The sequence below is a fragment of the Passer montanus genome, unplaced genomic scaffold (genome assembly GCF_014805655.1).
Source record: "Passer montanus isolate IOZ18808 unplaced genomic scaffold, ASM1480565v1 scaffold187, whole genome shotgun sequence".
Classification (NCBI taxonomy): domain Eukaryota; kingdom Metazoa; phylum Chordata; class Aves; order Passeriformes; family Passeridae; genus Passer; species Passer montanus.
Genome location: NW_024366159.1, coordinates 36,917 through 61,773, shown reverse-complemented (window position 1 = coordinate 61,773; position 24,857 = coordinate 36,917). Strand labels below are relative to the sequence as shown.

Here is a 24,857-nt window from a genome sequence, read left to right as displayed (position 1 = left end):
GCGGCAAGATGCAAGAGGCAGAGATTGGTTCTCAAATGGGATCGTGGAATCATTGAGGCTGGAAAAACCCTCCAGGGCCATCGAATTAACCCGGCGGTGTCGCCCCCATCACCACCCCGCGTCCTTCTGCACCCAAAGTGTGGTGAGACAAAACCTCTGGCCATGAACCCAAATGGTGGTCAGTGGAGCTCGTCCCACACTCAGGAGCCCAAACTCTGTAGGTGCTACTGGGGATAAGAGGGGACAATCCATGGACCTCCACATGCTTGTGTGCCACCATGGAATGGCACCATGGAATGGCGCCATGGAATGGCACCAAGGAATGGCACCGTGGAATGGCACCGTGGAATGGCACCATGGAATGGCACCACGGAATGGCACCATGGAAGGAATGGCACCATGGAATGGCACCATGGAATGGCACCATGGAAGGAATGGCACCATGGAATGGCACCATGGAATGCCACCATGGAATGCCACCATGGAATGGCACCATGGAATGGCACCACGGAATGGCACCATGGAAGGAATGGCACCATGGAATGGCACCATGGAATGGCACCATGGAATGGCGCCACGGAATGCCACCATGGAATGCCACCACGGAATGCCACCATGGAATGGCACCACGGAATGGCACCAGGAAATGCCACCATGAATGGCACCACGGAATGGCACCATGGAAGGAATGCCACCATGGAATGGCACCACGGAATGGCACCATGGAATGGCACCACGGAATGCCACCATGGAATGGCACCATGGAAGGAATGGCACCACGGAATGCCACCACGGAATGCCACCATGGAAGGAATGCCACCACGGAATGCCACCACGGAATGCCACCATGGAATGTCACTGTGGAATGCCACCATGGAATGGCACCGTGGAATGGCACCACGGAATGCCACCACGGAATGCCACCACGGAATGCCACCATGAATGGCACCGCGCACGCGCCAAGCGGCGAGGCAGGGGTGACACCTGCCAGAATGACCTTTACACAAATACTTGAGCAGGGTTGGAACAACGCCCCGTGGGGCTGGGGCGGTTTCAGGACTCTTCCCCCGAGTGGGGAGGGTCGGCTTTGTGGGGCCTTTTCCGTGTCCATAAATCACCGCTCCCTGTGGCCCCTGCCCGGGCCCGACACGTTTGGGTTAGGTTATAAACGGGACTCTGGGCTCTTCCGGGCAGCTCTGGGTTCTATTCCCAATCCCAAAAATGAGCTCAGGAGCTGCCTCCACCCCAAACCACTCCAGGATTTTTGGAACAATGTCCAGGTCCTTCCCTGTGGGGCTGGAGTGGCTGGAGGGCTCTTCCCTCAGCGTGGAGGGTCTGCATTGTGGGCTTTTTTCCATGTCCATAAATCACTGCTCCCTGTGGCCCCTGCACAATTCAGGTTGGGCTATAAATAGGATTCTATTTATAAAATCCTAAAAAAACCAAATTTCTAAAAAAACAAATTAAAATAAATAAAAAATAAATAAAAAAAAATAAATAAAAATAATTAAAAAATAGAAAATAAAATAAATAAAAAATAAATAAAAAATATATTAAAATATTTAAAATCTCTTTCAAGGTCTCTTGTAGAAGCCGTGTGGAGTGATGGATGCCTCAGCACGGAGGCAGCGCTGCTTCGCCCCGTCCCTGCTCAGCCCCCACTGATCCTTCCAGCGGGGCCGCCCCATCTGCGCCCCACAAACGCAATTAGGGAAAGGGAAACCGGAGCCTCCCTGCTCCCAGATTTCATCCCAGCCTCGCACAGGAGCCCGGAATTGCTCCCCGCACTCCAGGGACCTCCCTTTGCACCGGGTTTTTTTATTTTAACGATAATTACAGGAATTTGCAAGGCTGATTTTCTCATTTTCTGCCCCCTCCCCCTCCTCCGCCTCCAAAAAAACCCCACAAAAATCCGGGGGAAATTGAAATTGATCTGCGGAGCTGGCCAGAGGTAATTTAATCAGAAAAACCTCGCTGCTGGCATTAATTTGGGGGGTTCTTAACCCCAGGGTCCTAAATTAAACACGAGGATGCTGGGGTGGGAACGGATCCTAAATTAAATTAAACGGGAGGATTTGGGGTGGGAATGGATCCGAAATAAAAGGGGAGGATTTGGGGTGGGAACAGATCCTAAATTAAATTAAACGGGAGGATTTGGGGTGGGAATGGATCCTAAAGAAAAGGGGAAGATTTTGGGGTGGGAACGGGTCCTAAATTAAATTAAACGGGAGGATTTTGGGGTGGGAATGGATCTGAAATTAAATTAAACGGGAGGATTTTGGGGTGGGAACGGGTCCTAAATTAAATTAGATGGGAGGATTTGGGGCTGGGAATGGATCCTAAATAAAAGGGGAGGATTTTGGGGTGGGAACAGATCCTAAATGAAATTAGATGGGAGGATTTTGGGGTAGGAACGGATCCTAAATAAAAGGGGAGGATTTTGGGGTGGGAGCGGGTCCTAAATTAAATTAAACGGGAGGATTTCGGGGTGGGAGCGGGAGCTGTGGGATTTCAGCTGGAAATCCAGAGCCTCTCCCCAGCCCCTCTAGGGCAGAAAATGATAAAAATGTCATTTATTACCCAGCCAAGTCCTTAACGAATGCCCGTGCCAGGGCTGGATCCCCTCTGCTCTGTGAAATTCCACGTGCAATAGGGGAGCTGAAGTCAGATTTCCATTTTATTTTGGGTTTTTTTCCCCCAGAGCTCACTTCTCCTCATCCCCCTGCGTGTCCAGCTGCTGATTTATGGCTTCAATGGGGATTTGAGGCAAACCCCAGCGAGCCCCGGAGCCGCTGCTGCTTCCCTGGCCCGGAATTGTGGAATTTCCCCCGGGAACGTGCAGCGGGCTCCGGTCAGCGGAGCGCGACCGCCCGGAGAGTTCTTTCTTTACGCCTGGGGGATTTAAGGGTATTCTGAGGCTATTTTGGGTTTTTTCTGGGTTTTTTTCTTTATTCCTGGGGTATTTTAAGGGTATTCTGAGGCTATTTTGGGTTTTTTCTGGGTTTTTTTCGTTATACCTGGGGTATTTTAAGGGTATTCTGAGGCTATTTTTGGTTTTTTCTGAGTTTTTTTTGTTATACCTGGGGTATTTTAAGGGTATTTTGAGGCTATTTTTGGGTTTTTTCTGGGTTTTTTCTTTATACCTGGGGTATTTTAAGGGTATTCTGAGGCTATTTTGGGTTTTTTCTGGGTTTTTTTTGTTATACCTGGGGTATTTTAAGGGTATTCTGAGGCTATTTTTGGTTTTTTCTTTATGCCTGGGGTATTTTAAGGGTATTCTGAGGGTATTTTTAGGGTTTTTTGGGGGTTTTTTTTATATCTAGGTGATTTTAAGGGTATTCTGAGGCTATTTTTAGGGTTTTTTGGGGTTTTTTTTATATCTAGGTGATTTTAAGGGTATTCTGAGGCTATTTTTAGGTTTTTGGTTTTTTTTTTTTTTTTAGTATCTAGGTGATTTTAAAGGTATTCTGAGGCAATTTTTTGGTTTTCCAGGGTTTTTTATTCATACCTAGGGTATTTTAAAGGTATTCTGAGCCTATTTTTTAGGGTTTTTTGGGCTTTTTAAGGGCGCTTTGAAAATTAGGGCTATTTTAGGGTATTTATGGGGTTTCTTTAGGGTCCTTTCAGGGCACGGCAGAGCCTGAGAAGCAATTTGGGGTTTGAGGGTAACCCCGGCTGGGAGCTGCGCCTCTTAAATACCGGGGGGAAAAAACCCACCCTGGCCACGCCCCCACCCCTAACCCCGCCCACATTTATCCTCGCCCCGCCCCGCGCACGCGCGCAAAAACGCGCTTGGCCGCGCCTGGACTACGACTCCCGTGAACCCCCGCGCGGCGGGCGGAGCCGCGCGCTGATTGGGCGCCGAGGGGCGGTGCCGCGTGCTGATTGGCTGCGGCCCGGGTTTGAACAGGCGCGCGGCGGGCCCCGCCCCCTGGCGGAGCAGCGGCGCAGCGTGAGCGCGGGGGGCGGGCCGGGGGGGGTTGGGGGCTGGGGGCTCGGGGGGGTCAGGAATTGGGGCTGGGGGTCTTTGGGGTGTCAGGAATTGGGGCTGGGGGTGCTCTGGAGCACTGAGGGGGCAAAGAAGCGCGGCTGGGGGGGGCTCTGTGGGTTTTGGGGGGTTCTGGGGGTCCCACACCTCCCCTTGGCCTCCCAGCCCCATATCGCAGAGAAGCCCCTCAGGAGAAGCCCCCGGGATGGCCGGGAAGGACGAAGAAGAAGGGAAAGAAGGAAAGGATGGAAGCACGGACGGCTGGGCAGGCATCGAGGAGCGCCTGGAGGAGATCCGGGTGAGCCCGGGAGGGGCTGGGCTCGGATCCGGCTTTTCCTTGAGAAAACCTCGGGATCTGGGGCTCTGATCCCTCTTTTCCTCAGGAAAAGCTCGGGATCTGGGGCTCTGATCCCTCTTTTCCTCGGGATCTGGGGCTCTGATCCCTCTTTTCCTCAGGATCTGGGGCTGTGATCCCTCTTTTCCTCAGGAAAAGCTCGGGGTCTGGGGCTCTGATCCCTCTTTTCCTCGGGATCTGGGGCTCTGATCCCTCTTTTCCTCAGGAAAAGCTCGGGATCTGGTGGGGAGATCTGTGGGGAATTCTGGGCTGGGGTCTGACTCCTTTTCCCAGTAAAACCCTTGGATCTGACTGTGGGACCTCTGGGGGATTCTGAGCTTGTTCTGACTCCTTCTTTTCCCAGGAAATGTCCCTGAGAGTCTTTGCTCTGACCCCAAGCCCCTCTTTTCCCAGGAAATGACCCCTGCTCTGACCCCCAGGCAACAACCCCTGAAATCCCTCTTTTCCCAGGAAATGCATGTCAAGGGTCTCTGTCCTGACCCCAAACCCCTCTGTCCCCCAGGAAACATCCCCTACTCTGACCCCAAGCCCCTGTTTCCCCCAGGAAATGCCCCTCAAGGGTCTCTGCTCTGACCCCAAACCCCTCTTTTCCTAGGAAACGACCCCTGAGGGGCTCTGTCCTGACCCCAAACCCCCATTCCCCCCAGGAAATGCCCCTCAAGGGGCTCTGCCCTGACCCCAACCCCTGTTTCCCCCAGGAAATGCCCCTCGAGGGTCTCTGTCCTGACCCCAAATCCCTCTTTTCCTAGGAAACAACCCCTGAGGGGCTCTGCTCTGACCCCAAACCCTTCTTTTCCCCGGAAATTCATGTCAGGGAGCTGTGCTCTGACCCCAAACCCCGTTTCCCCCAGGAAATGCCCCTCGAGGCTCTCTGCCCTGACCCCAAATCCCTCTTTTCCTAGGAAACAACCCCTGAGGGGCTCTGTCCTGACCCCAAACCCCCATTCCCCCCAGGAAATGCCCCGCGCGGCTGCGGCGCGGCCGCCGCGACGCCGACTGGGCCGCCGTCACCTCCGGCGCTTTTGCTGTTCTTTGGAGAGCCGCGGCCGTTCTAGCCGGGCCGGAGCGGCCCCGGGAGGAGGGCAGGGCGGTGCTGACGGCCAGGATCCGTGCCCTGCGCTTCCTGCTGCTGCTGGAGTCGCGGGACGGGGAGGTGTCGCCTCGGGAATCCTTCCAGCCGCCCTTCTTCGCCTCGCAGAGCGCCCAGCACGCCGCGGCCGCCGCCGCCCTCTACGAGGCTCACCGGGCTCCGTGCCCGCTCTTCGTGGCCAGGCAGCTCCGGGAATTCCTGCTGGACACCCTCAGGGACGAGGCCCCGCAGCCGCCGGGCCTCCAGGAGTCCCTGTGCTTCCTGGAGCTCACCCGGGAGCGCTGCCGCCAGCTCTGCAAGGCCCGGCGGCCCCGCGACGCCCTGGACGCCCTGGAGGAATCCAGAACCTTCCTGGGAGCTGGGAATTCTCTGGGAGCCCCTCTGGAGCTGCTGGAAGCCGGGATCCAGCTGAGCCGGGCCGTGCTGACCAGAAGCGTGCGGGCCGTGGGGCCGGCGCTGAGCCGGGCGGGAGCGGCGCTGGCGGCGGAATGTTCCGGAAGGGTTCTGCGGCTGCTGCTGGAAAGCTCCCAGCTGGTGCTGGCACAGCTCGGGGAGGTGCTCAGGAGGAGCCAGGAGCTGCCCCTCGGCCTCCAGGAGCTGCCCGGGGTCTGTGCATTCTGCCAGGGCCACGGGCGGGCGCTGCGGCGGCTGCTGGCCCAGGTGAGGAGGAGGAGGAGGAGGAGTTCTGGGGTTCCCTGGGGTCTCTCGGGGTCACTCCGTGCTGCTCCCAGCCCTGCCAGCAGCTCCTGGAACTTAGGGAGTCCCAAATCCCACTTTTCTCCATGCCAGCAGCAGCTCCTGGAGTTCCTGAACCTCCACATCCCCTTTTTCCGCTTTCCTGGACCCCAAAATCTCATTTTCCCATTCTCAGCTCCCTCCCATCATTCCCAAATCCCATTTTTCCCATTCCCAGCTCACTCCCATCATTCCCAAATCCCATTTTTCCCATTCTCAGCTCCCTCCCATCATTCCCAAATCCCATTTTCCCCATCCCCAGCTCACTCCCATCATTTCCAAATCCCATTTCCCCATTCCCAAATCCCATTTTCCCATTCCCAGCTCCCTCCCATCATTCCCAAATCCCATTTTTCCCATTCTCAGCTCCCTCCCATCATTCCCAAATCCCATTTCCCCATTCCCAAATCCCATTTTCCCATTCCCAGCTCCCTCCCATCATTCCCAAATCCCATTTTCCTTCTCCCAAATCCCATTTTTCCCATTCCCAAATCCCATTTTTCCCATTCCCAGCTCCCTCCCATCATTCCCAAATCCCATTTTCCCATTCCCAGGTCTCTGATCATTCCCAAATCCCATTTTTCCCGTTCCCAGGTCCCTCCTGACTCCATCCAGGAGCAGGTGATGGTGAAGCAGCTGCTGTTCCACAGCCTCCAGCTCTTCTCCAACGCCATCCACGAAATATTCCAGCGCTGCCAGGCATGGATCCGGATCCCTGGGGGCTGGGAGCCTCTCCGTGGGATTTGGGGCTGGAATTTTGGGGTGGAGCCACTCCATGGGATTTGGGGCTGGAATTTTGGGGTGGAGCCTCTCCCATGGGGGTGTGGGGCTGGAATTTTGGGATTGAAATGCCCTGAGGGGGTTCTGGAAGCTTCTCCCCTGGGCTGTGGGGCTGGAATTTGGGGATTGAGTCACCCTGAAAAGGTTCTGGGGGTGCTGGAAGCTTCTCCCATGGGCTGTGGGGCTGGAATTTGGGACTGAGGGGTTCTGGAAGCTTCTCCCCTGGGCTGTGGGGCTGGAATTCGGGGCTGCGGGGCCCTGCCGTGTCCCCTGTGGCTCGGGGGGCCCTGCAGTGTCCCCTGTGGCTCTGGGGGCCCTGCAGTGTCCCCTGTGGCTCAGGGCTCCCGGCTGACCCGCGGTGTCCCCGCAGCCCTCGGGGTGGCCGGAGCTGGCGCAGGTGACCACGAGCTGTGTCCAGAGTGTCACCTGGATGCTGGAGGGGCTGGAGGGGCTGCCCGAGGCCGAGAGGGGCAAGTTCCTCGATGTCACCGGTCAGTGCCGCCTCCTGTCCCTGTCCCCAGTGACCCCAGTGGTCAGTGCCACCTCCTGTTCCCATCCCTGTGTCCCCAGTGGTCAGTGCCACCTCCTGTCCCCGTCCCCAGTAGTCAGTGCCACCTCCTGTCCCCATCCCTGTGTCCCCAGTGGTCAGTGGCTCGGTGTCCCTATCCCGGCTGGCCAGGGGTCACTCCGTGTCCGAGGGGCTGGGATCAGCTCTGGACGAGGAGGGGTCACTGCAGCGTCCCCTCCCTGTCCCGTTGGTCACTTTGTCCCCTCCGGATGCAGCTGCGGCCGCCTTCCGCCTGGGCCAGGCCTGGCAGAGCCGGAACGTTCCGGAAGCGGCCGGAGCCGTGTGCGAGCCCCTGTGCCGGGCGGTGCTGGCCGGCCACGGCTACGGCTGGCCTGGGGCCACCCCCGAGCGGGTACTGGGGGCACTGGGAGCACTGGGAGTGCTGGGATGGGGCACTGGGAGCACTGGGAGCGCTGGGATGGGGCACTGGGAGCACTGGGAGTACTGGGATGGGGCACTGGGAGTACTGGGATGGGCTGATGGGGGCACTGGGAGCGCTGGGATGGGGTACTGGGGGCACTGGGAGTGCTGAGATGGGGCACTGGGAGTACTGGGATGGGCTGATGGGGGCACTGGGAGTACTGGGATGGGGGGTACTGGGAGCGCTGGGATGGGGCACTAGGGGCACTGGGATGTGGGGTTCTGGGGGCACTGGGAGTACTGGGATGGGGCACTGGGAGCACTGGGAGTACTGGGATGGGGCACTGGGAGTACTGGGATGGGCTGATGGGGGCACTGGGAGCGCTGGGATGGGCTGATAGGACGCTGGGAGCGCTGGGATGGGGCACTGGGGGCACTGGGAGTACTGGGATGGGGCACTGGGAGTACTGGGATGGGCTGATGGGGGCACTGGGAGTACTGGGATGGGGGGTACTGGGAGCGCTGGGATGGGGCACTAGGGGCACTGGGATGTGGGGTTCTGGGGGCACTGGGAGTACTGGGATGGGGCACTGGGAGTACTGGGATGGGGTACTGTGGGAACTGGGCTGGGGGATACTGGGGGCACTGGGATGGGCTACTGGGAGTACTGGGATGCAGGGGTGGGTTCTGGGAATACTGGGAGGGGGGGTACTGGGGGTACTGGAGATACTGGGATGGGGGTAATGGGGGCACTGGGAGTACTGGGATGGGGCACTGGGAGCCCTGGGAGTGCTGGGATGGGGCACTGGGAGTACTGGGATGGGGTAGTGGGGTGGAATATGGGGGTAATGGGATGGGGTAGTGAGGTGGATACTGGGAGTGCTGGCTGGGGTACTGGGGTGGCATATTGGGGGTACTGGGATGGGGTCCTGGGGTGGAGCCCGGGGTCGCTGGGCATACTGGGCATACTGGGCGTACTGGGATCCCTGAGGATCTGCCGTTGCCCCCCCTCCCCAGCTCCACAGGTGCTTCCGGCTGCAGGTGGAGAGCTGGCGCTGCCGCGGCCGGCCGGAGCGCGCCCTGGACGCGGTGGCCCAGTGGCTGCTGGCCCTGGGGACACAGTCCTGGGGACAGGGGACATGCTCCTGGGGGCTGGGGACACAGTCCTGGGGACAGGGGACACAGTGCCAGCGTCCCCAGGCCACCCCGGGCCAGCCCGGCTCGCTGGTGGCCGAGCCGGTGGCGCTCTGGGCCAGGATCAAGACGGAGGCGGCCAAGCAGGGAGCGGAGGAGCTGAGGCTGCGGTGAGGGGATGGGGTTTGGGGTTTGGGATGGGGGATTGGGATTTGGGATCAGGGAATGGGGATTGGGAATTTGGGAATGGGGAATGGGGTTTGGGATCAGGGGTTTGGGAGTGGGGATTGGGATTGACGTTTTGGGACTGGGGATTGGCATTGACATTTGGGGAATTGGGGATTTGGGATCAGGGAATGGGATGGGGGGTTGGGGTGGCAGGATTGGGATGGGGGATTGGAATAAGGGAGTGGGAAGGGGAGATTGGGATGGGGAGAATGGAGTGGGGGAATTTGGATTGGAGTGGGATGGGGGAATGGGATTGGGCTGGGATTGGGAGGGGAATCAGGAGCCCCCTGGGATAGGGGAAGGCAGAACGGGGTCGGACCTCCCTCCCATGCCATGACCCCACCCAAACCCCCCTGTTTGTGGCTCTGATCCCAATGGCGCTGGCAGGACCCTGCGGGACGCGCTGCAGTCGCAGTCGCGCTGCCACGGGCAGCCCCTGAGCGGGGACGCGCTGCTGCTGCTGCTGCTGGCCGAGCTGCACGCCTACAAAGGCCTGCGGGGCCCCACGGCGCCCGAGCGCTACAACGTCCTGTGCGACCTGCTGGGCCTGTGGGACCCCCAGGGAGCCTGGAACCCCCCGGGAGGGCAGGAGCCGGGGGGCAGCCGGGACCCCCCGGCAGCGCCGGACCCCGGCCGGAGCCTGCCCAGGGCGGCGGCGCTGCTGGAGCTGGGCCAGCTGCTGTGCAGCCACAGCTTCAGCGCCTACACCGACTGGTGGGTGCTGGTCCTGGTCCTGGTCCTGGTCCTGGTCCTGATCCCAATCCTGATCCCAGTCCTGATCCTAATCCTCCATCCCAGTCCTGATCCCAATCCCGATCCTGATCCTCCATCCTAACCCTCATCCTGATCCCAGCCCAGCTCCTGTGCAGCCACAGCTTCAGTGCCCATGCTGATCCTGATCCCAATCCTGATCCCAATCCTCCATCCCAGTCCTGATCCCATTCCTCCATCTCAATCTCTCATCCCCTTTCCCTTATCCCAAATCCCCCATCCCAATCCCCCTATCCCATCCCTGGGACTCTGGGTGCTGTTCCCTTGATTTTGGGGTCGATTCCTTGGATTTTGGGAGTCCCTGTTCCCGCAGCTCCGCCCTGGACGCCGTCCAGGAGGCCCTGAGGCTGCTGGAGTCGCTGGCCCGGAATTCCCAAACCTGCAATTCCCAAATGCGGGATCAGCTCCTGGACGAGCGCGCCCAGGCCCTGCTCTGGCTCCACATCTGCACCCTCGAGGCCCTCCTGGAAAAGGTGGGATGGGGTTTTCCTGGGATTTGGGGAATTCTGGAGTTCCCTGGGTGCCCCAAACCCATCCCAGGGATGATTTTCCTGGGATTTGGGGAGTTCTGGAGTTCCCTGGGTGCCCCAAACCCATCCCAGGGATGATTTTCCTGGGATTTTGGGACACCCAGATTTTCCAGGGTGATTTTCCCAGGATTTTGGGAAATCCTGGAGTTCCCTGGGGGCGATTTCCCCAGGATTTTTGGGATTTTGGGATTCCTGGATTTCCCTGGGTGCGATTTTCTCGGGATTTTGGGATTCCTGGAGTTCCCTGAGTGCGATTTTCCCAGGATTTTTGTGATTTTGGGGATTCCTGGAGTTCCCTGGGTGCGATTTACCCGGGATTTCGGGCGTTGCTGGAACTCCCCTCCCTCCCAGAGCGTGGCCCGGGAGCGGCGCGGGCGGGGCCGGGCCCCGGAGCCGGGCTGGGATCGGGATCCCGAGGGAGAGCGGCCGGAGGCGCGGGACGGGATCCGCTGCAGCCTCAGCTCCGAGAGCGGTGAGCGGGGTCCTGCAGGGCTGGGAGGGGATTTCGGGGTGAGTGAGGGGGTTTTGTGGGATGGATGAGGGTCCTGGAAGGATGGGAAGAGGATTTTGGGGTGAGTGAGGAGGTTCTGTGGGATGGATGAGGGTCCTGGAAGGATGGGAAGAGGTTTTGTGGGATGGATGAAGACCCTGGAGGGGTGGGAAGAAGTTTTTAGGTCCTGGTCCTGGTCCTGGTCCTGGTCCTGGTCCTGGTCCTGGTCCTGGTCCTGGTCCTGGTCCTGGTCCTGGTCCTGGTCCTGGTCCTGATCCCAATCCTGATCCCAATCCTCCATCCCAGTCCTGATCCCAGCCCAGCTGCTGTGCAGCCACAGCTTCAGCGCCTACACCGACTGGTGGGTGCTGATCCTGATCCCAATCCTGATCCCAATCCTCCATCCCAGTCCTGATCCCATTCCTCCATCTCAATCTCTCATCCCCTTTCCCTTATCCCAAATCCCCCATCCCAATCCCCCTATCCCATCCCTGGGACTCTGGGTGCTGTTCCCTTGATTTTGGGGTCGATTCCTTGGATTTTGGGAGTCCCTGTTCCCGCAGCTCCGCCCTGGACGCCGTCCAGGAGGCCCTGAGGCTGCTGGAGTCGCTGGCCCGGAATTCCCAAACCTGCAATTCCCAAATGCGGGATCAGCTCCTGGACGAGCGCGCCCAGGCCCTGCTCTGGCTCCACATCTGCACCCTCGAGGCCCTCCTGGAAAAGGTGGGATGGGGTTTTCCTGGGATTTGGGGAATTCTGGAGTTCCCTGGGTGCCCCAAACCCATCCCAGGGATGATTTTCCTGGGATTTTGGGACACCCAGATTTTCCAGGGTGATTTTCCCAGGATTTTGGGAAATCCTGGAGTTCCCTGGGGGCGATTTCCCCAGGATTTTTGGGATTTTGGGATTCCTGGATTTCCCTGGGTGCGATTTTCTCGGGATTTTGGGATTCCTGGAGTTCCCTGAGTGCGATTTTCCCGGGATTTTTGTGATTTTGGGGATTCCTGGAGTTCCCTGGGTGCGATTTACCCGGGATTTCGGGCGTTGCTGGAACTCCCCTCCCTCCCAGAGCGTGGCCCGGGAGCGGCGCGGGCGGGGCCGGGCCCCGGAGCCGGGCTGGGATCGGGATCCCGAGGGAGAGCGGCCGGAGGCGCGGGACGGGATCCGCTGCAGCCTCAGCTCCGAGAGCGGTGAGCGGGGTCCTGCAGGGCTGGGAGGGGATTTTGGAGTGAGGGGAGAGCTTTTCTGGGGTGTATGAAGACCCTGGAAGGATGGGAAGGGGATTTTGGGCTGAGTGAGGAGGTTTTGTGGGATGGATGAGGGTCCTGGAAGGATGGGAAGAGGTTTTGTGGGATGGATGAAGACCCTGGAGGGGTGGGAAGAAGTTTTTAGGGATCCTGGAAGGTTGGGAAGAGTTTTTTTGGGAATATGGTAAGTTGGGAAGAGCTCTTATAGGATTCTGGAAGGTTGGGAAGGGGTTTTTGGAGCCCTGATGGATTGAGAAGGGATTTTTTGGGATGCCGGTGGATTGGGAAGAGCCTTTCCAGCCCCACTGATGAGATTTTCTGGGAAGCACAAGACCCTGGCAGGCTGAGAACGACTCCCCAGGATTATCCCACTTTGGGAACAGCATTTTGGGGTTCCTTCCTGAGCCCCGTGTGCCCCCAGCTCTGTCCAAGCCCTTGGATGAAGCCCTTGCCCTGTGGAAGGAGCTGCTGGCCGGAGCCGGCGTTCCCGAGGTGCGCAGCCCGGAGCAGACCGTGAGCTCCCTGCAGCTCCTGGCCGAGCTCTACCGCCTCCAGGACAAGGTGGGCCCCAGCTCCAGGGGGGCTGGGCTGGGAGGAGGAGGAGGAGGAGGAAGGACAGGGTTTGGGGTGGTGGGGAGGAAGGCAGAAAGAGTTTGGAGTGAAGGAGGAGGGAATTTGGGACAAAGAGGAGGGAGGGAAAGAGTTTGGAGATGAGGAGGAAGAGGAGGGAGTTTGGGATGAGGAGGAAGAGAGAGGTTCTGGAGTTCCCTGGGTGCCCCAAACCCATCCCAGGGATGATTTTCCTGGGATTTTGGGACACCCAGATTTTCCAGGGTGATTTTCCCAGGATTTTGGGAAATCCTGGAGTTCCCTGGGGGCGATTTCCCCAGGATTTTTGGGATTTTGGGATTCCTGGATTTCCCTGGGTGCGATTTTCTCGGGATTTTGGGATTCCTGGAGTTCCCTGAGTGCGATTTTCCCGGGATTTTTGTGATTTTGGGGATTCCTGGAGTTCCCTGGGTGCGATTTACCCGGGATTTCGGGCGTTGCTGGAACTCCCCTCCCTCCCAGAGCGTGGCCCGGGAGCGGCGCGGGCGGGGCCGGGCCCCGGAGCCGGGCTGGGATCGGGATCCCGAGGGAGAGCGGCCGGAGGCGCGGGACGGGATCCGCTGCAGCCTCAGCTCCGAGAGCGGTGAGCGGGGTCCTGCAGGGCTGGGAGGGGATTTTGGAGTGAGGGGAGAGCTTTTCTGGGGTGTATGAAGACCCTGGAAGGATGGGAAGGGGATTTTGGGCTGAGTGAGGAGGTTTTGTGGGATGGATGAGGGTCCTGGAAGGGATGGGAATAGGTTTTGTGGGATGGATGAGGGTCCTGGAAGGGTGGGAAGGGGATTTGTGGGATGGGTGGGAGTCCTAGAGGGATGGGAAGGGGATTTTGGGGTGAGTGAGGAGGTTTTGTGGAATGGATAAGGACCCTGGAAGGATGGGAAGAGGTTTTGTGAGATGGATGAGGGTCCTGGAGTGGTGGGAAGGGGATTTTGGGGTGAGTGAAGAGCTTTTCTGGGGTGTATGAAGACCCTGGAAGGATGGGAAGGGGATTTTGTGGGATGGATGAAGACCCTGGAGTGGTGGGAAGGGGATTTTTGGGATGGGTGGGAGTCCTGGATGGGTGGGAAGGAGATTTTGGGGTGAGTGAGGAGGTTCTGTGGGATGGATGAGGGTCCTGGAAGGATGGGAAGAGGTTTTGTGGGATGGATGAGGACCCTGGAGGGGTGGGAAGGGGATTTTGGGGTGAGTGAGGGGGTTTTGTGGAATGGATGAAGACCCTGGAGGGGTGGGAAGGTGTTTTGTAGGACGGATGAAGTCCCTGAAGGGGCAGGAAGAAGTTTTTAGGGATCCTGGAAGGTTGGGAAGAGTTTTTTTGGGAATATGGTAGGTTGGGAAGAGCTCTTATAGGATTCTGGAAGGTTGGGAAGGGGTTTTTGGAGCCCTGATGGATTGAGAAGGGATTTTTTGGGATGCCGGTGGATTGGGAAGAGCCTTTCCAGCCCCACTGATGAGATTTTCTGGGAAGCACAAGACCCTGGCAGGCTGAGAACGACTCCCCAGGATTATCCCACTTTGGGAACAGCATTTTGGGGTTCCTTCCTGAGCCCCGTGTGCCCCCAGCTCTGTCCAAGCCCTTGGATGAAGCCCTTGCCCTGTGGAAGGAGCTGCTGGCCGGAGCCGGCGTTCCCGAGGTGCGCAGCCCGGAGCAGACCGTGAGCTCCCTGCAGCTCCTGGCCGAGCTCTACCGCCTCCAGGACAAGGTGGGCCCCAGCTCCAGGGGGGCTGGGCTGGGAGGAGGAGGAGGAGGAGGAAGGACAGGGTTTGGGGTGGTGGGGAGGAAGGCAGAAAGAGTTTGGAGTGAAGGAGGAGGGAATTTGGGACAAAGAGGAGGGAGGGAAAGAGTTTGGAGATGAGGAGGAAGAGGAGGGAGTTTGGGATGAGGAGGAAGAGAGAGGGAGTTTAGGAGGAAGAGGGAGAGGTAAAAGGTTTGGGATGATGACAAGGAGAGAGAGTTTGGGATGAGGAAGGAGGGAATTTGGGACAAAGAGGAGGGAGGGGAAGAGTTTGGGGATGTGGGAGAGGAGGAAGGAGGGAGTTTTGGGATGAGGAGGAAGAGGAGGGAGTTTGGGATGAGGAGGGAAAAGGAAAAGGTTTGGGATGATGAAGAGGAGAGAGAGTTTGGGATGAGGAAGAAGAGGGAAAAAGTTGGGGAGGATGAAGAGGAAGGGGGAAGGAATGGGATGAAGAGGAGGATGAGGAGTGTTTTGGGATGATGAAGAGTAAGGAGAGAGTTTAGGATAAGGAAGAAGAAGAAAAAAGTTTGGGAGGATGAAGAGGAGGAGAATTTGGGATGAAGAGGAGAAGAAGGAATGAGGCGTCCTGGGGATGAGGAGGAGGAAGGGGGAATTTGGGATGAGGAAGAGCAGGGAGAGCTTTTGCCAGGACCCCTGGGCTGCCTTTGGGGGGTTTATCCGTGGATTTTCCCCTTCCCAGCCCGTGCAGGCCCTGGAGAGCCTCCTGCTGCTGCGCTCGCTGTGCCGCCGCCTCGGGGACGGCCCGGGAGCGGCCGACGCCCTGTGCCGGCTGAGCCGCGTCCTGCTGGGGCTGCGCTGCCCGGCCCGGGCCCAGGTACGGCTGGGAGTCCTGGGAAATGTGGGAATGTCCTTCTGAAATCCTGGGGGATCTGGGAATGTCCTTCTGAAATCCTGGGAATATTGGGAATGTCCTTCCTAAATCCTGGGAGGGAAGCTTCAGTGAAGAGCTTTTCTGGGGTGTATGAAGCTGCCCGGCCCGGGCCCAGGTACGGCTGGGAGTCCTGGGAAATGTGGGAATGTCCTTCTGAAATCCTGGGGGATCTGGGAATGTCCTTCTGAAATCCTGGGAATATTGGGAATGTCCTTCTGAAATCCTGGGGAATCTGGGAATGTCCTTCCCAAATCCTGGGGAATATGGGAATGTCCTTCCCAAATCCTGGGAGTCCTGGGAAATGTGGGAATGTCCTTCTGAAATCCTGGGAAATAGGGGAATGTCCTTCCCAAATCCTGGGGAATGTCCTTCCCAACCCGGGAAATCCTGCTGGGGCTGCGCTGCCCGGCCCGGGCCCAGGTACAGCTGGGAGTGTCCTTCCCAAATCCTGGGAGTCCTGGGAAGTAGGGGAATGTCCTTCCCAAATCCTGGGAAATATGGGAATGTCCTTCCTAAATCCTGGGGAACCTGGGAAATCTGGGAATGTCCTTCCCAAATCCGGGGAAATCTGGGAATGTCCTTCCCAAATCTGGGGAAATCTGGGAATGTCCTTCCCGGTCCCAGGGAAATCTGGCAATGTCCTTCCAAAACCCACGGAAATCCAGGGAAATTATTTGGAAATGTCCTTCCAAAACCCAGGGAAATGTGGGAATAACCCTCAGGATGGGGGGAATTCCAGAATTCCCAAAATCCCAGCAAAATCACCCCCAGGAAGGACTTCAGGGAACTGGGGAACTCCAGGAATCCTGAAAACCCCAGGAAAAGGATTTCAGTGGGTTTGGGACACCCCGGGAACTGTGGGTGTCCCAAAATCCCAAAAATCCTTATAAAATCCCCAAAATCCCGTGAAAATCCCAAAAATCCTGGGAAAATCCCAAAAATCCTTATAAAATCCCCAAAATCCCGTGAAAATCCCAAAAATCCTGGGAAAATCCTCCCCCCAGGGTGGGGTTTGGGGTGCAGGTGCTGATCCAGGCGTGGCATTCCCAGGTTTTCCTGGAGGAGCTGGAATTGTGCCTGGGGCAGGACGAGGGCAGCGAGGATTCCCGGCTGCTCCTGCGCCATTCCCGGCTCCTGCTGCGCAGCCACCTCTGCTGCCTCCAGAAAAAGGCAAAAATTGGGAATTTCCTAAAAAAAAATAGGGAATTGTGGGGTGGGGGATTTGGGGGAAGGGGTGTGGGATGGGGTGATCCTAAATCCTGGTTTTTCCAGGTGGAGCAGGGTGTGGTCCTGCTGCTGGAAGGGGATTGGGGTGGGATAAAAGGACTGGGATTGGGAATGGGAATAAAGGGCTGGGAATGGGAATGGGATGGAATCGGGATGGGATAAAAGGGCTGGGATTGGGAATGGGAGAGAATTGGGATGGGATAAAAGGACTGGAATTACGGGATTGGGAATGGGATGGAATTGGGATGGGATAAAAGGGCTGGGATTGGGAATGGGAGAGAATTGGGATGGGATAAAAGGGCTGGGATTGGGAATGGGAGAGAATTGGGATGGGATAAAAGGGCTGGGATTGGGAATGGGGGAGAATTGGGATGGGATAAAAGGACTGGAATTACGGGATTGGGAATGGGATGGAATTGGGATGGGATAAAAGGGTTGGGATTGGGAATGGGAGGGAATTGGGATGGGATAAAAGGATTGGGATGGGAGGAATTGGGATGGGATAAAAGGGCTGGGATTGGGAATGGGATGGAATTGGAATGGGATAAAAGGGCTGGGATGGGATAAAATCATTGGGATGGGATAAAGGATTTGGAATGGGATGGAATCGGGATGGGATAAAAGGGCTGGGATGGGATGAAATCACTGGGATGATGGGATTGGGATGGGACAAAAGGATTGGGATGGGATAAAAGGATTGGGATTAGGTTGGGATCACGCCCGTGATCCCAAATGCCATTTTTCCCAATATTTCCCATTTTTTCCCCTTTTCCAGGTGGATGAGGGTGTGGCCCTGTTGCTGGAACAGGATTGGGATGGGATCACCCCCATGACCCCAAATCCCATTTTTCCCCATTTTTCCCCCTTTTTCCAGGCGGATCAGGGTGTGGCCCTGCTGCTGGAATGGGATTGGGATGGAGCAATGGGATAAAAGGACTGGGATGATGGGATCGGGACGGGATAAAAGGATTGGGATTGGGTTGGGATCACGCCCGTGATCCCAAATGCCATTTTTCCCAATATTTCCCATTTTTTCCCCTTTTCCAGGTGGATGAGGGTGTGGCCCTGTTGCTGGAACAGGATTGGGATGGGATCACCCCCATGACCCCAAATCCCATTTTTCCCCATTTTTCCCCCTTTTTCCAGGCGGATCAGGGTGTGGCCCTGCTGCTGGAATGGGATTGGGATGGAGCAATGGGATAAAAGGACTGGGATGATGGGATCGGGACGGGATAAAAGGATTGGGATTGGGTTGGGATCACGCCCGTGATCCCAAATGCCATTTTTCCCAATATTTCCCATTTTTTCCCCTTTTCCAGGTGGATGAGGGTGTGGCCCTGTTGCTGGAACAGGATTGGGATGGGATCACCCCCATGACCCCAAATCCCATTTTTCCCCATTTTTCCCCCTTTTTCCAGGCGGATCAGGGTGTGGCCCTGCTGCTGGAATGGGATTGGGATGGAGCAATGGGATAAAAGGACTGGGATGATGGGATCGGGACGGGATAAAAGGATTGGGATTGGGTTGGGATCACGCCCGTGATCCCAAATGCCATTTTTCCCAATATTTCCCATTTTTTCCCCTTTTTCCAGGTGGATGAGGGCGTGGCCCTGCTGCTGGAGGCCCTGAGGGAGCCGTGTGCCCAGAGGGCCACCAGGGGCTGGTACCTGGCCCGGGCGCAGCGGCTGCAGCTGGTGGCCGCGTTCCTGGAGCTGCCCCCGGCGCTCCTGGCGGCGCCGCTGCGCCAGCAGCTCCGGCAGCACGGTGGGAACGGGGCAGGGAACGGGGCTGGGGAGGGGGAAATCCACCCCAGGGGGGCTGGGCGGGAGCAGGGATGGGGAGAGGGTGTGGGCTGGGGAGGGAGAGGGTTTGGGGTGAGGAGGAGGGAGAGGGAGAGAGTTAGGAATGAGGAGGAGGAAGGACAGAGTTTGGGGTGAGGAGGAAGAGGGAGAGAGTTTGGGATGAGGAGGAAGGGAAAAAGTTTGGGATGAGGAGGAAGAGGGAGAGGGTTTGGGGTGAGGAGGAGGAAGAAAGGAGAGAGTTAGGAATGAGGAGGAGGAAGGACAGAGTTTGGGGTGAGGAGGAAGAGGGAGAGGGTTTGGGAGGAGGAGGAAGAGGGAGAGAAGGGTTTGGGATGAGGAGGGAGAGGAGGGTTTGGGATGACAAGGAAGGGGGAGAGGGCTTGGGGTGAGGAGGAAGAAGGAGAAAGTTTAGGGATGAGGAGGAGGAAGAGGGAAAGAGTTTGGGATGAAGAGGGAGAGGGTTTGGGATGAGGAGGAGGAGGGGAGGGGTTTTGAGGATAAGGAGGAGGAAGAGCGAGGGAGTTTTGGGATGGGGGAGGAAGAGGAAGGGAATTTAGGGCTGGAGAGAAGCACGGAGGAGTTTTGGGGATGAGGAGGAGGAAGAAGAAGAAGGAGTTTGGAGAGGAGAAGGAAGAAGGGATTTGGGATGAGGAGGAAGGGACGGGGTGAGTCGGGATCCAGAGCTTTGCTGTGAGGAGGAGGAGGAGGAGGAAGGGCGGGGGGTGCCCTGTGCTGATGCCCCGGCATTCCAGGCTGGAGCAGCCCCAAGGTGGCCCTGCTGGAGGCACAGAAGCTGCTGAGGAGCGTCCTGGTGTTCCTGGTGGGCAGCGACGTCCTGGGCAGCGCCCGGAGCCGCCCGCCCGAGGAGCCCGGCCCCGACTGCGGTCAGCACCGGGGTGGGATTGGGGTCACCGGGGTGGGATCGGGGTCACTGGGGTCACTGGGGTGGGATCGGGGTCACTGGGGTGGGATCGGGGTCATTGGGGTGGGATCGGGGTTACTGGGATGGGATTGGGGTCATTGGGATGGGATGGGAATGGGTTTGGAGTACCTGGAATGGGACTGGGGTCCCTGGGAGCCTCTGGAATGGGATGGGATGGGTTTGGGGTCCCTGGGATGGGCTGGGGGTCCCTCAGGGGGGGTTGGGATCTCTTGGAATGAGCTGAACTCCATGGGAAGGTCCAGGAGCCTTGGGAATGGCTCCATCTCCCCGGGACCCCTCCCCATCCCATCTCCCCGGGACCCCTCCCCATCCATCTCCCCGGGACCCCTCCCCATCCCATCTCCCCGGGACCCCTCCCCACCCCAGGGCTCTCCCAGTGTCCCCAGTGCCACCCCGCTGTCCCCAGGCCTGGCGCTGGTGCACAAGTGGCAGGTGCTGGGGGACACCCTGGGCTGCTGCCAGCGCCTGGTGACGCTGCTGGGCCACTGCGAGGTCCTGTGCCAGGCCAGGGCCTTCTGCAGCGAGGGGCTGACCCTGGCCGGACACCTGCAGGCCGCCCGCTGGTCAGTGCTGGGTTTGGGGTCATTGCGGGGGGGTTTGGGGTCATTGGGGTCACTGGGGCTGGGTTTGGGGTCACTGGGGTCACTGGGGAATGGTGACCAGCATTGAGGGGCTGACCCTGGCCGGACACCTGCAGGCCGCCCGCTGGTCAGTGCTGGGTTTGGGGTCATTGCGGTGGGGTTTGGGTCATTGGGATTGGGTTTGGGGTCACTGGGGTCACTGGGATTGGGTTTGGGTCATTGGGGTGGGGTTTGGGGTCATTTGGGTTGGGTTTGGGGTCACTGGGGTCACTGGGGTTGGGTTTGGGGTCATTGGGGTGGGGTTTGGGGTCATTGGGATTGGGTTTGGGGTCACTGGGGTTGGGATTGGGATCATTGGGGTTGGGTTTGGGTCATTGGGGTTGGGGTCATTGGGATTGGGTTTAGGTCACTGGGATTGGATTTGGGGTCATTAGGGTTGGGTTTGGGGTCACTGGGGTTGGGATTGGGATCATTGGGGTTGGGTTTGGGTCATTGGGGTTGGGGTCATTGGGATTGGGTTTAGGTCACTGGGATTGGATTTGGGGTCATTAGGGTTGGGTTTGGGGTCACTGGGGTTGGGATTGGGATCATTGGGGTTGGGTTTGGGTCATTGGGGTTGGGGTCATTGGGATTGGGTTTAGGTCACTGGGATTGGATTTGGGGTCATTAGGGTTGGGTTTGGGGTCACTGGGGTTGGGATTGGGATCATTGGGGTTGGGTTTGGGTCATTGGGGTTGGGGTCATTGGGATTGGGTTTAGGTCACTGGGATTGGATTTGGGGTCATTAGGGTTGGGTTTGGGGTCACTGGGGTTGGGATTGGGATCATTGGGGTTGGGTTTGGGTCATTGGGGTTGGGGTCATTGGGATTGGGTTTAGGTCACTGGGATTGGATTTGGGGTCATTAGGGTTGGGTTTGGGGTCACTGGGGTTGGGATTGGGATCATTGGGGTTGGGTTTGGGTCATTGGGGTTGGGGTCATTGGGATTGGGTTTAGGTCACTGGGATTGGATTTGGGGTCATTAGGGTTGGGTTTGGGGTCACTGGGGTTGGGATTGGGATCATTGGGGTTGGGTTTGGGTCATTGGGGTTGGGGTCATTGGGATTGGGTTTAGGTCACTGGGATTGGATTTGGGGTCATTAGGGTGGGTCTTGGGGGTGCTTGGGTTGGGTTTGGGGTCATTGGGGTGGGGTTTGGGGTCATTGGGATTGGGTTTGGGGTCACTGGGGTTGGGATTGGGATCATTGGGGTTGGGTTTGGGTCATTGGGGTTGGGGTCATTGGGATTGGGTTTAGGTCACTGGGATTGGATTTGGGGTCATTAGGGTTGGGTTTGGGGTCACTGGGGTTGGGTTTGGGGTCATTGGGATCATTTGGGTGATTGCAGTCATTGGGATTGGGAATGACATCATTGGGGTCATTGGGATTGGGAATGGGGTCATTGGGATTGGGAATGGGATCATTGGGATTGGGAATGGGGTCATTGGGATCATTGGGGTTGGGGTTGGGATCCTTTAGGAATGGTGGGCCAGGAGCTGAGTGAGCATCCCAGGCAGGGCAGGAGCTCATTCCCACCCCCTCCCAGCTCTGGTGGCCTCTGAGGGGTTTTTCCCCCCCGTTTTTTCCCTGTTTTCCCCATTTTTTCCCCGTTTTCCCCATTTTTTCCCGTTTCCCACAGGTGCACGTGGTTCCTGGTGCTGCAGTCCCAGCTGGAGCTGCAGCAGGGGGAGCTGGAGCTGAGCCTGTCCCACCTGCAGCACGCCCAGTTCCTGCTGCAGCCACCGACTGGTGAGACTGGGACGGGGAATCCCAGAGATCCCAGTGGGGGAAATCCCAGTGATCCCAGTCTGGGAACGGGGGAGATCCCAGAGATCCCAGTGGGGGAAATCCCAGTGATCCCAGTCTGGGAACAGGGGAAATCCCAGTCTGGGAATGGGGGAAATCCCAGTGATCCCAGTTTGAGGCTGGGGGAAGGATCAAGCTCGGACAGGATCCAAGTGTTTTGGACCCTTCATTGGGCTGGAAAATCCCAAATTATCCCTTCCCTCCCCTCCAGAGTTAAATCCCTTTAGGAACACAACCCCAAACATCCCTTCCTTCCCCTCCAGGGTTAAAGAGAACCCCAAACATCCCTTCCATCCTGTCCAGGGTTAAATCCCTTTGGGAAGAGAACCCCAAACATCCCTTTCAGGGTTAAATCCCTTTAGGAACACAACCCCAAACATCCCTTTCAGGGTTAAATCCCTTTAGGAACACGACCCCAAACATCCCTTCCCTCCCCTCCAGAGCCCAAACCCCTCTGGGAATCATTCCCCACAAGCCTCCAAACCCCAAATCCTTGCTGACCTCCCATTGCAGAACCCAAACCCCGCCGGGACCCTCCGCGACGCCGGGCCAAGATCCAGCTCCGGAAGGGCCACGTGGCGAGGAGGAAACCTCAGGACGCCGTTCCCGACGCCGTTCCTGGCGGGGAGGAGGACGAGGAGTTCCTGCAGGGTCCCTCGCTGGCCGCCCTGGCTCCGGCCGCGCTCCCGGAGCCGCCGGACGCCCTCACGGCCTCGCCGGAGCTGAAGGGAGGCAAAGCCTGGAGGAGCCTGGAATTGCTGTGCCACCCCTCGGCGTGTCCCTGCTCCTTCTGCCGCGACCCCGCGCTGCTGGCGCTGGCGCTGCGCTGGCTCCTGGCACAGGCGCGGGCGCGGCTGCTGGCCGGCGAGGTGGCACCGGGGCTGGCCCTGCTCAGGGCGGTGCTGGCACGCTGTGGCAGCGCCGGCACGCGCCTGGCGCGGGAGCTGGGGGGCACGGGGCAGGGCCCGGGGGCTGGGGGCAGCGGGAGGGCTGGGGGGACTCCTGGGGATGGGGACGGGAGCCTGCAGGGCCCCTCTGGGGATGGGGACATCGGCAGGGACAGGGACAGGAGTCTGCCAGACCCCTCTGGGATTGGGGACATCGGCGGGGACAGGGACATCAGCCTGCCAGACCCCTCTGGGATTGGGGACATCGGCGGGGATGGGGGAGCTCCTGGCATTGGGGACAGCACCAAGGATAAGGGAATTCCTGGGATTGGGGACATCGACAGGGACAGGAGCCTGCAGGACCCCTCTGGGGATGGGGACGTGGTCAGGGATAAGGGAATTCCTGGGAATGGGGACATTGTCAGGGACAGGAGTCTGTCAGACCCCTCTGGGATTGGGGACATCAGCAGGGACAAGGACAGGGCTCTGCAGGACCCCTCTGGGATTGGGGACACCATCAGGGACAGGGACCCCTCTGGGAGCAGGGACACCCTTGGGGACAGGAGCCTGCAGGACCTCTCCAGGAACGGGGACACCATCAGAGATGGGGACATTCCTGGGAACAGGGACCTTCCTGGGGATGGGGACACCCTTGGGGACAGGGACCTGTGGGATCACTCCAGGGACAGGGATCCCGCTGGGAATGGGGGCACCATCAGGAATGGGGACACCTTTGGGGTTGGGGACCCTCCTGGGGACAGCACCCTGGGCCCACTGGCTGAGCTGGTGGCCACTGGCTACTCCACGCTGGCCCTGCAGAGCCTGGCCAGTGCATCCCAGTGCCCCCCAGTTTGGGATGAGGAGCTGGAGCGGGGGCTGACCCTCCTGGGGTCCCAAAGCCCCCCCGTGGCCGGCCTGGGGGTGGCAGTGGCCACTCTGCTGCTGGCCAAAGCCGTGGCCACCCTCGGCCGCGTGGCCGCCGCCCTCGGCCACTCCATGGATGACATCCTGGCCCAGGCCTGGACCCCCCGTCCCCCACCCACCCCAAACCCCCCAAAACCCCAAAAAACCCCCAAAGCCCCGCCCAAAACCGGACCCCAAAAAGCCAAAGCCCCCAAAGCCAAGGCGGGGAAGACCCCAAAAGTGAAGCCCCCCAAATTTGGGGACGTCTTCGCCCTGGGGGACTCAGACCCCGAGGTCCCCCCCATTGTCCTGCGGCCGGGGGGGCCCTGCACCCCTCACCCCAAATCGGGGGTGCCCCCAAAAGCGCTGCTGGGGGGGCCCAGGACCCCCTTCACCATCTTCAGCGAGGAGCCCTCCCCGCCCGGGGGCAGCTCCCGGCTCCGCAGGGCCCCCAAAATGCCAGGAAGGGTCAAGTCCCGCATCAGGGTGAGCCCGGGCCTGGGGGGGGAAAGTTTGGGGGAAAAGTTTGGGAAGGGAAATCTGGGGGGGGAAAACTGGGGGGAAAAGTTTGGGAAGGGAAATCTGGGGGGAAATCGGGAGGAGAAAAAGTTTGGGGAGGAAAAAATTTGGGGGGGAATTTGTGGAGGGAAAACTTTGGGGGGAAAAGTTTGGGGAGGGAAACGTTTGGGAAGGCAAATTTGGGGAGGGAAAAGTTTGGGGAGGGAAATTTGGGGAGGGAAAACTGGGGGAAAAGTTTGGGGAGGGAAAACTTTGGGGGGAAAAAGTTTGGGAAGGGAAATTTGAGATGGGAAATTTGGAGGAGAAATCAGGAGGAGGCAAAGTTTGGGGAGGGAAAATTTGGGGGGAAAAGTTTGGGAAGGGAAATTTGGGATGGAAATTTGGTGGGAAAATTGGGAGGAGGGGAAATTTGGGAAGGGAAATTTGAGGGGCGGAAATTGGTGAGAGGGAAAGTTTGGGAAGGGAAATTTGGGGAGGGGTGGGGGGAGTTTGGGGAAGAAAAATTTTGGGAGGAAATTATTGGGGGGAAAAAGGATTTGGGAAGGGGAGGAAAATTTGGGGGGGCAGAAAACGTTTGTGGGGGAACATTTTGGGGACAGGAAATTTTGGGAAAGGAAGGAAAATTTTAGTGGGAAGATTTGGTGG

General features: G+C 58.4%; 1 protein-coding gene across 1 annotated transcript in view; it reads left to right on the top strand.

Annotated features, from left to right (window-relative positions):
* The first annotated feature begins 4,193 nt into the window (after nucleotides 1-4,193).
* ESPL1 (extra spindle pole bodies like 1, separase) overlaps nucleotides 4,194-24,857 on the top strand; it is a 32,193-nt gene continuing 11,529 nt past the window's right edge. The window contains exons 1-21 of the mRNA XM_039705867.1: nucleotides 4,194-4,286; nucleotides 4,549-4,565; nucleotides 5,298-6,093; nucleotides 6,763-6,867; nucleotides 7,319-7,439; nucleotides 7,732-7,868; nucleotides 8,894-9,180; nucleotides 9,626-9,952; nucleotides 10,323-10,482; nucleotides 10,891-11,049; nucleotides 11,353-11,390; nucleotides 11,593-11,752; nucleotides 12,099-12,219; nucleotides 12,698-12,837; nucleotides 15,316-15,450; nucleotides 16,558-16,677; nucleotides 18,327-18,498; nucleotides 19,289-19,420; nucleotides 19,886-20,042; nucleotides 21,737-21,846; nucleotides 22,417-24,179. Coding sequence (XP_039561801.1) covers nucleotides 4,194-4,286; nucleotides 4,549-4,565; nucleotides 5,298-6,093; nucleotides 6,763-6,867; nucleotides 7,319-7,439; nucleotides 7,732-7,868; nucleotides 8,894-9,180; nucleotides 9,626-9,952; nucleotides 10,323-10,482; nucleotides 10,891-11,049; nucleotides 11,353-11,390; nucleotides 11,593-11,752; nucleotides 12,099-12,219; nucleotides 12,698-12,837; nucleotides 15,316-15,450; nucleotides 16,558-16,677; nucleotides 18,327-18,498; nucleotides 19,289-19,420; nucleotides 19,886-20,042; nucleotides 21,737-21,846; nucleotides 22,417-24,179 — 5,250 coding nt within the window. The remainder of the gene's footprint in view (nucleotides 4,287-4,548; nucleotides 4,566-5,297; nucleotides 6,094-6,762; nucleotides 6,868-7,318; nucleotides 7,440-7,731; nucleotides 7,869-8,893; nucleotides 9,181-9,625; nucleotides 9,953-10,322; nucleotides 10,483-10,890; nucleotides 11,050-11,352; nucleotides 11,391-11,592; nucleotides 11,753-12,098; nucleotides 12,220-12,697; nucleotides 12,838-15,315; nucleotides 15,451-16,557; nucleotides 16,678-18,326; nucleotides 18,499-19,288; nucleotides 19,421-19,885; nucleotides 20,043-21,736; nucleotides 21,847-22,416; nucleotides 24,180-24,857) is intronic.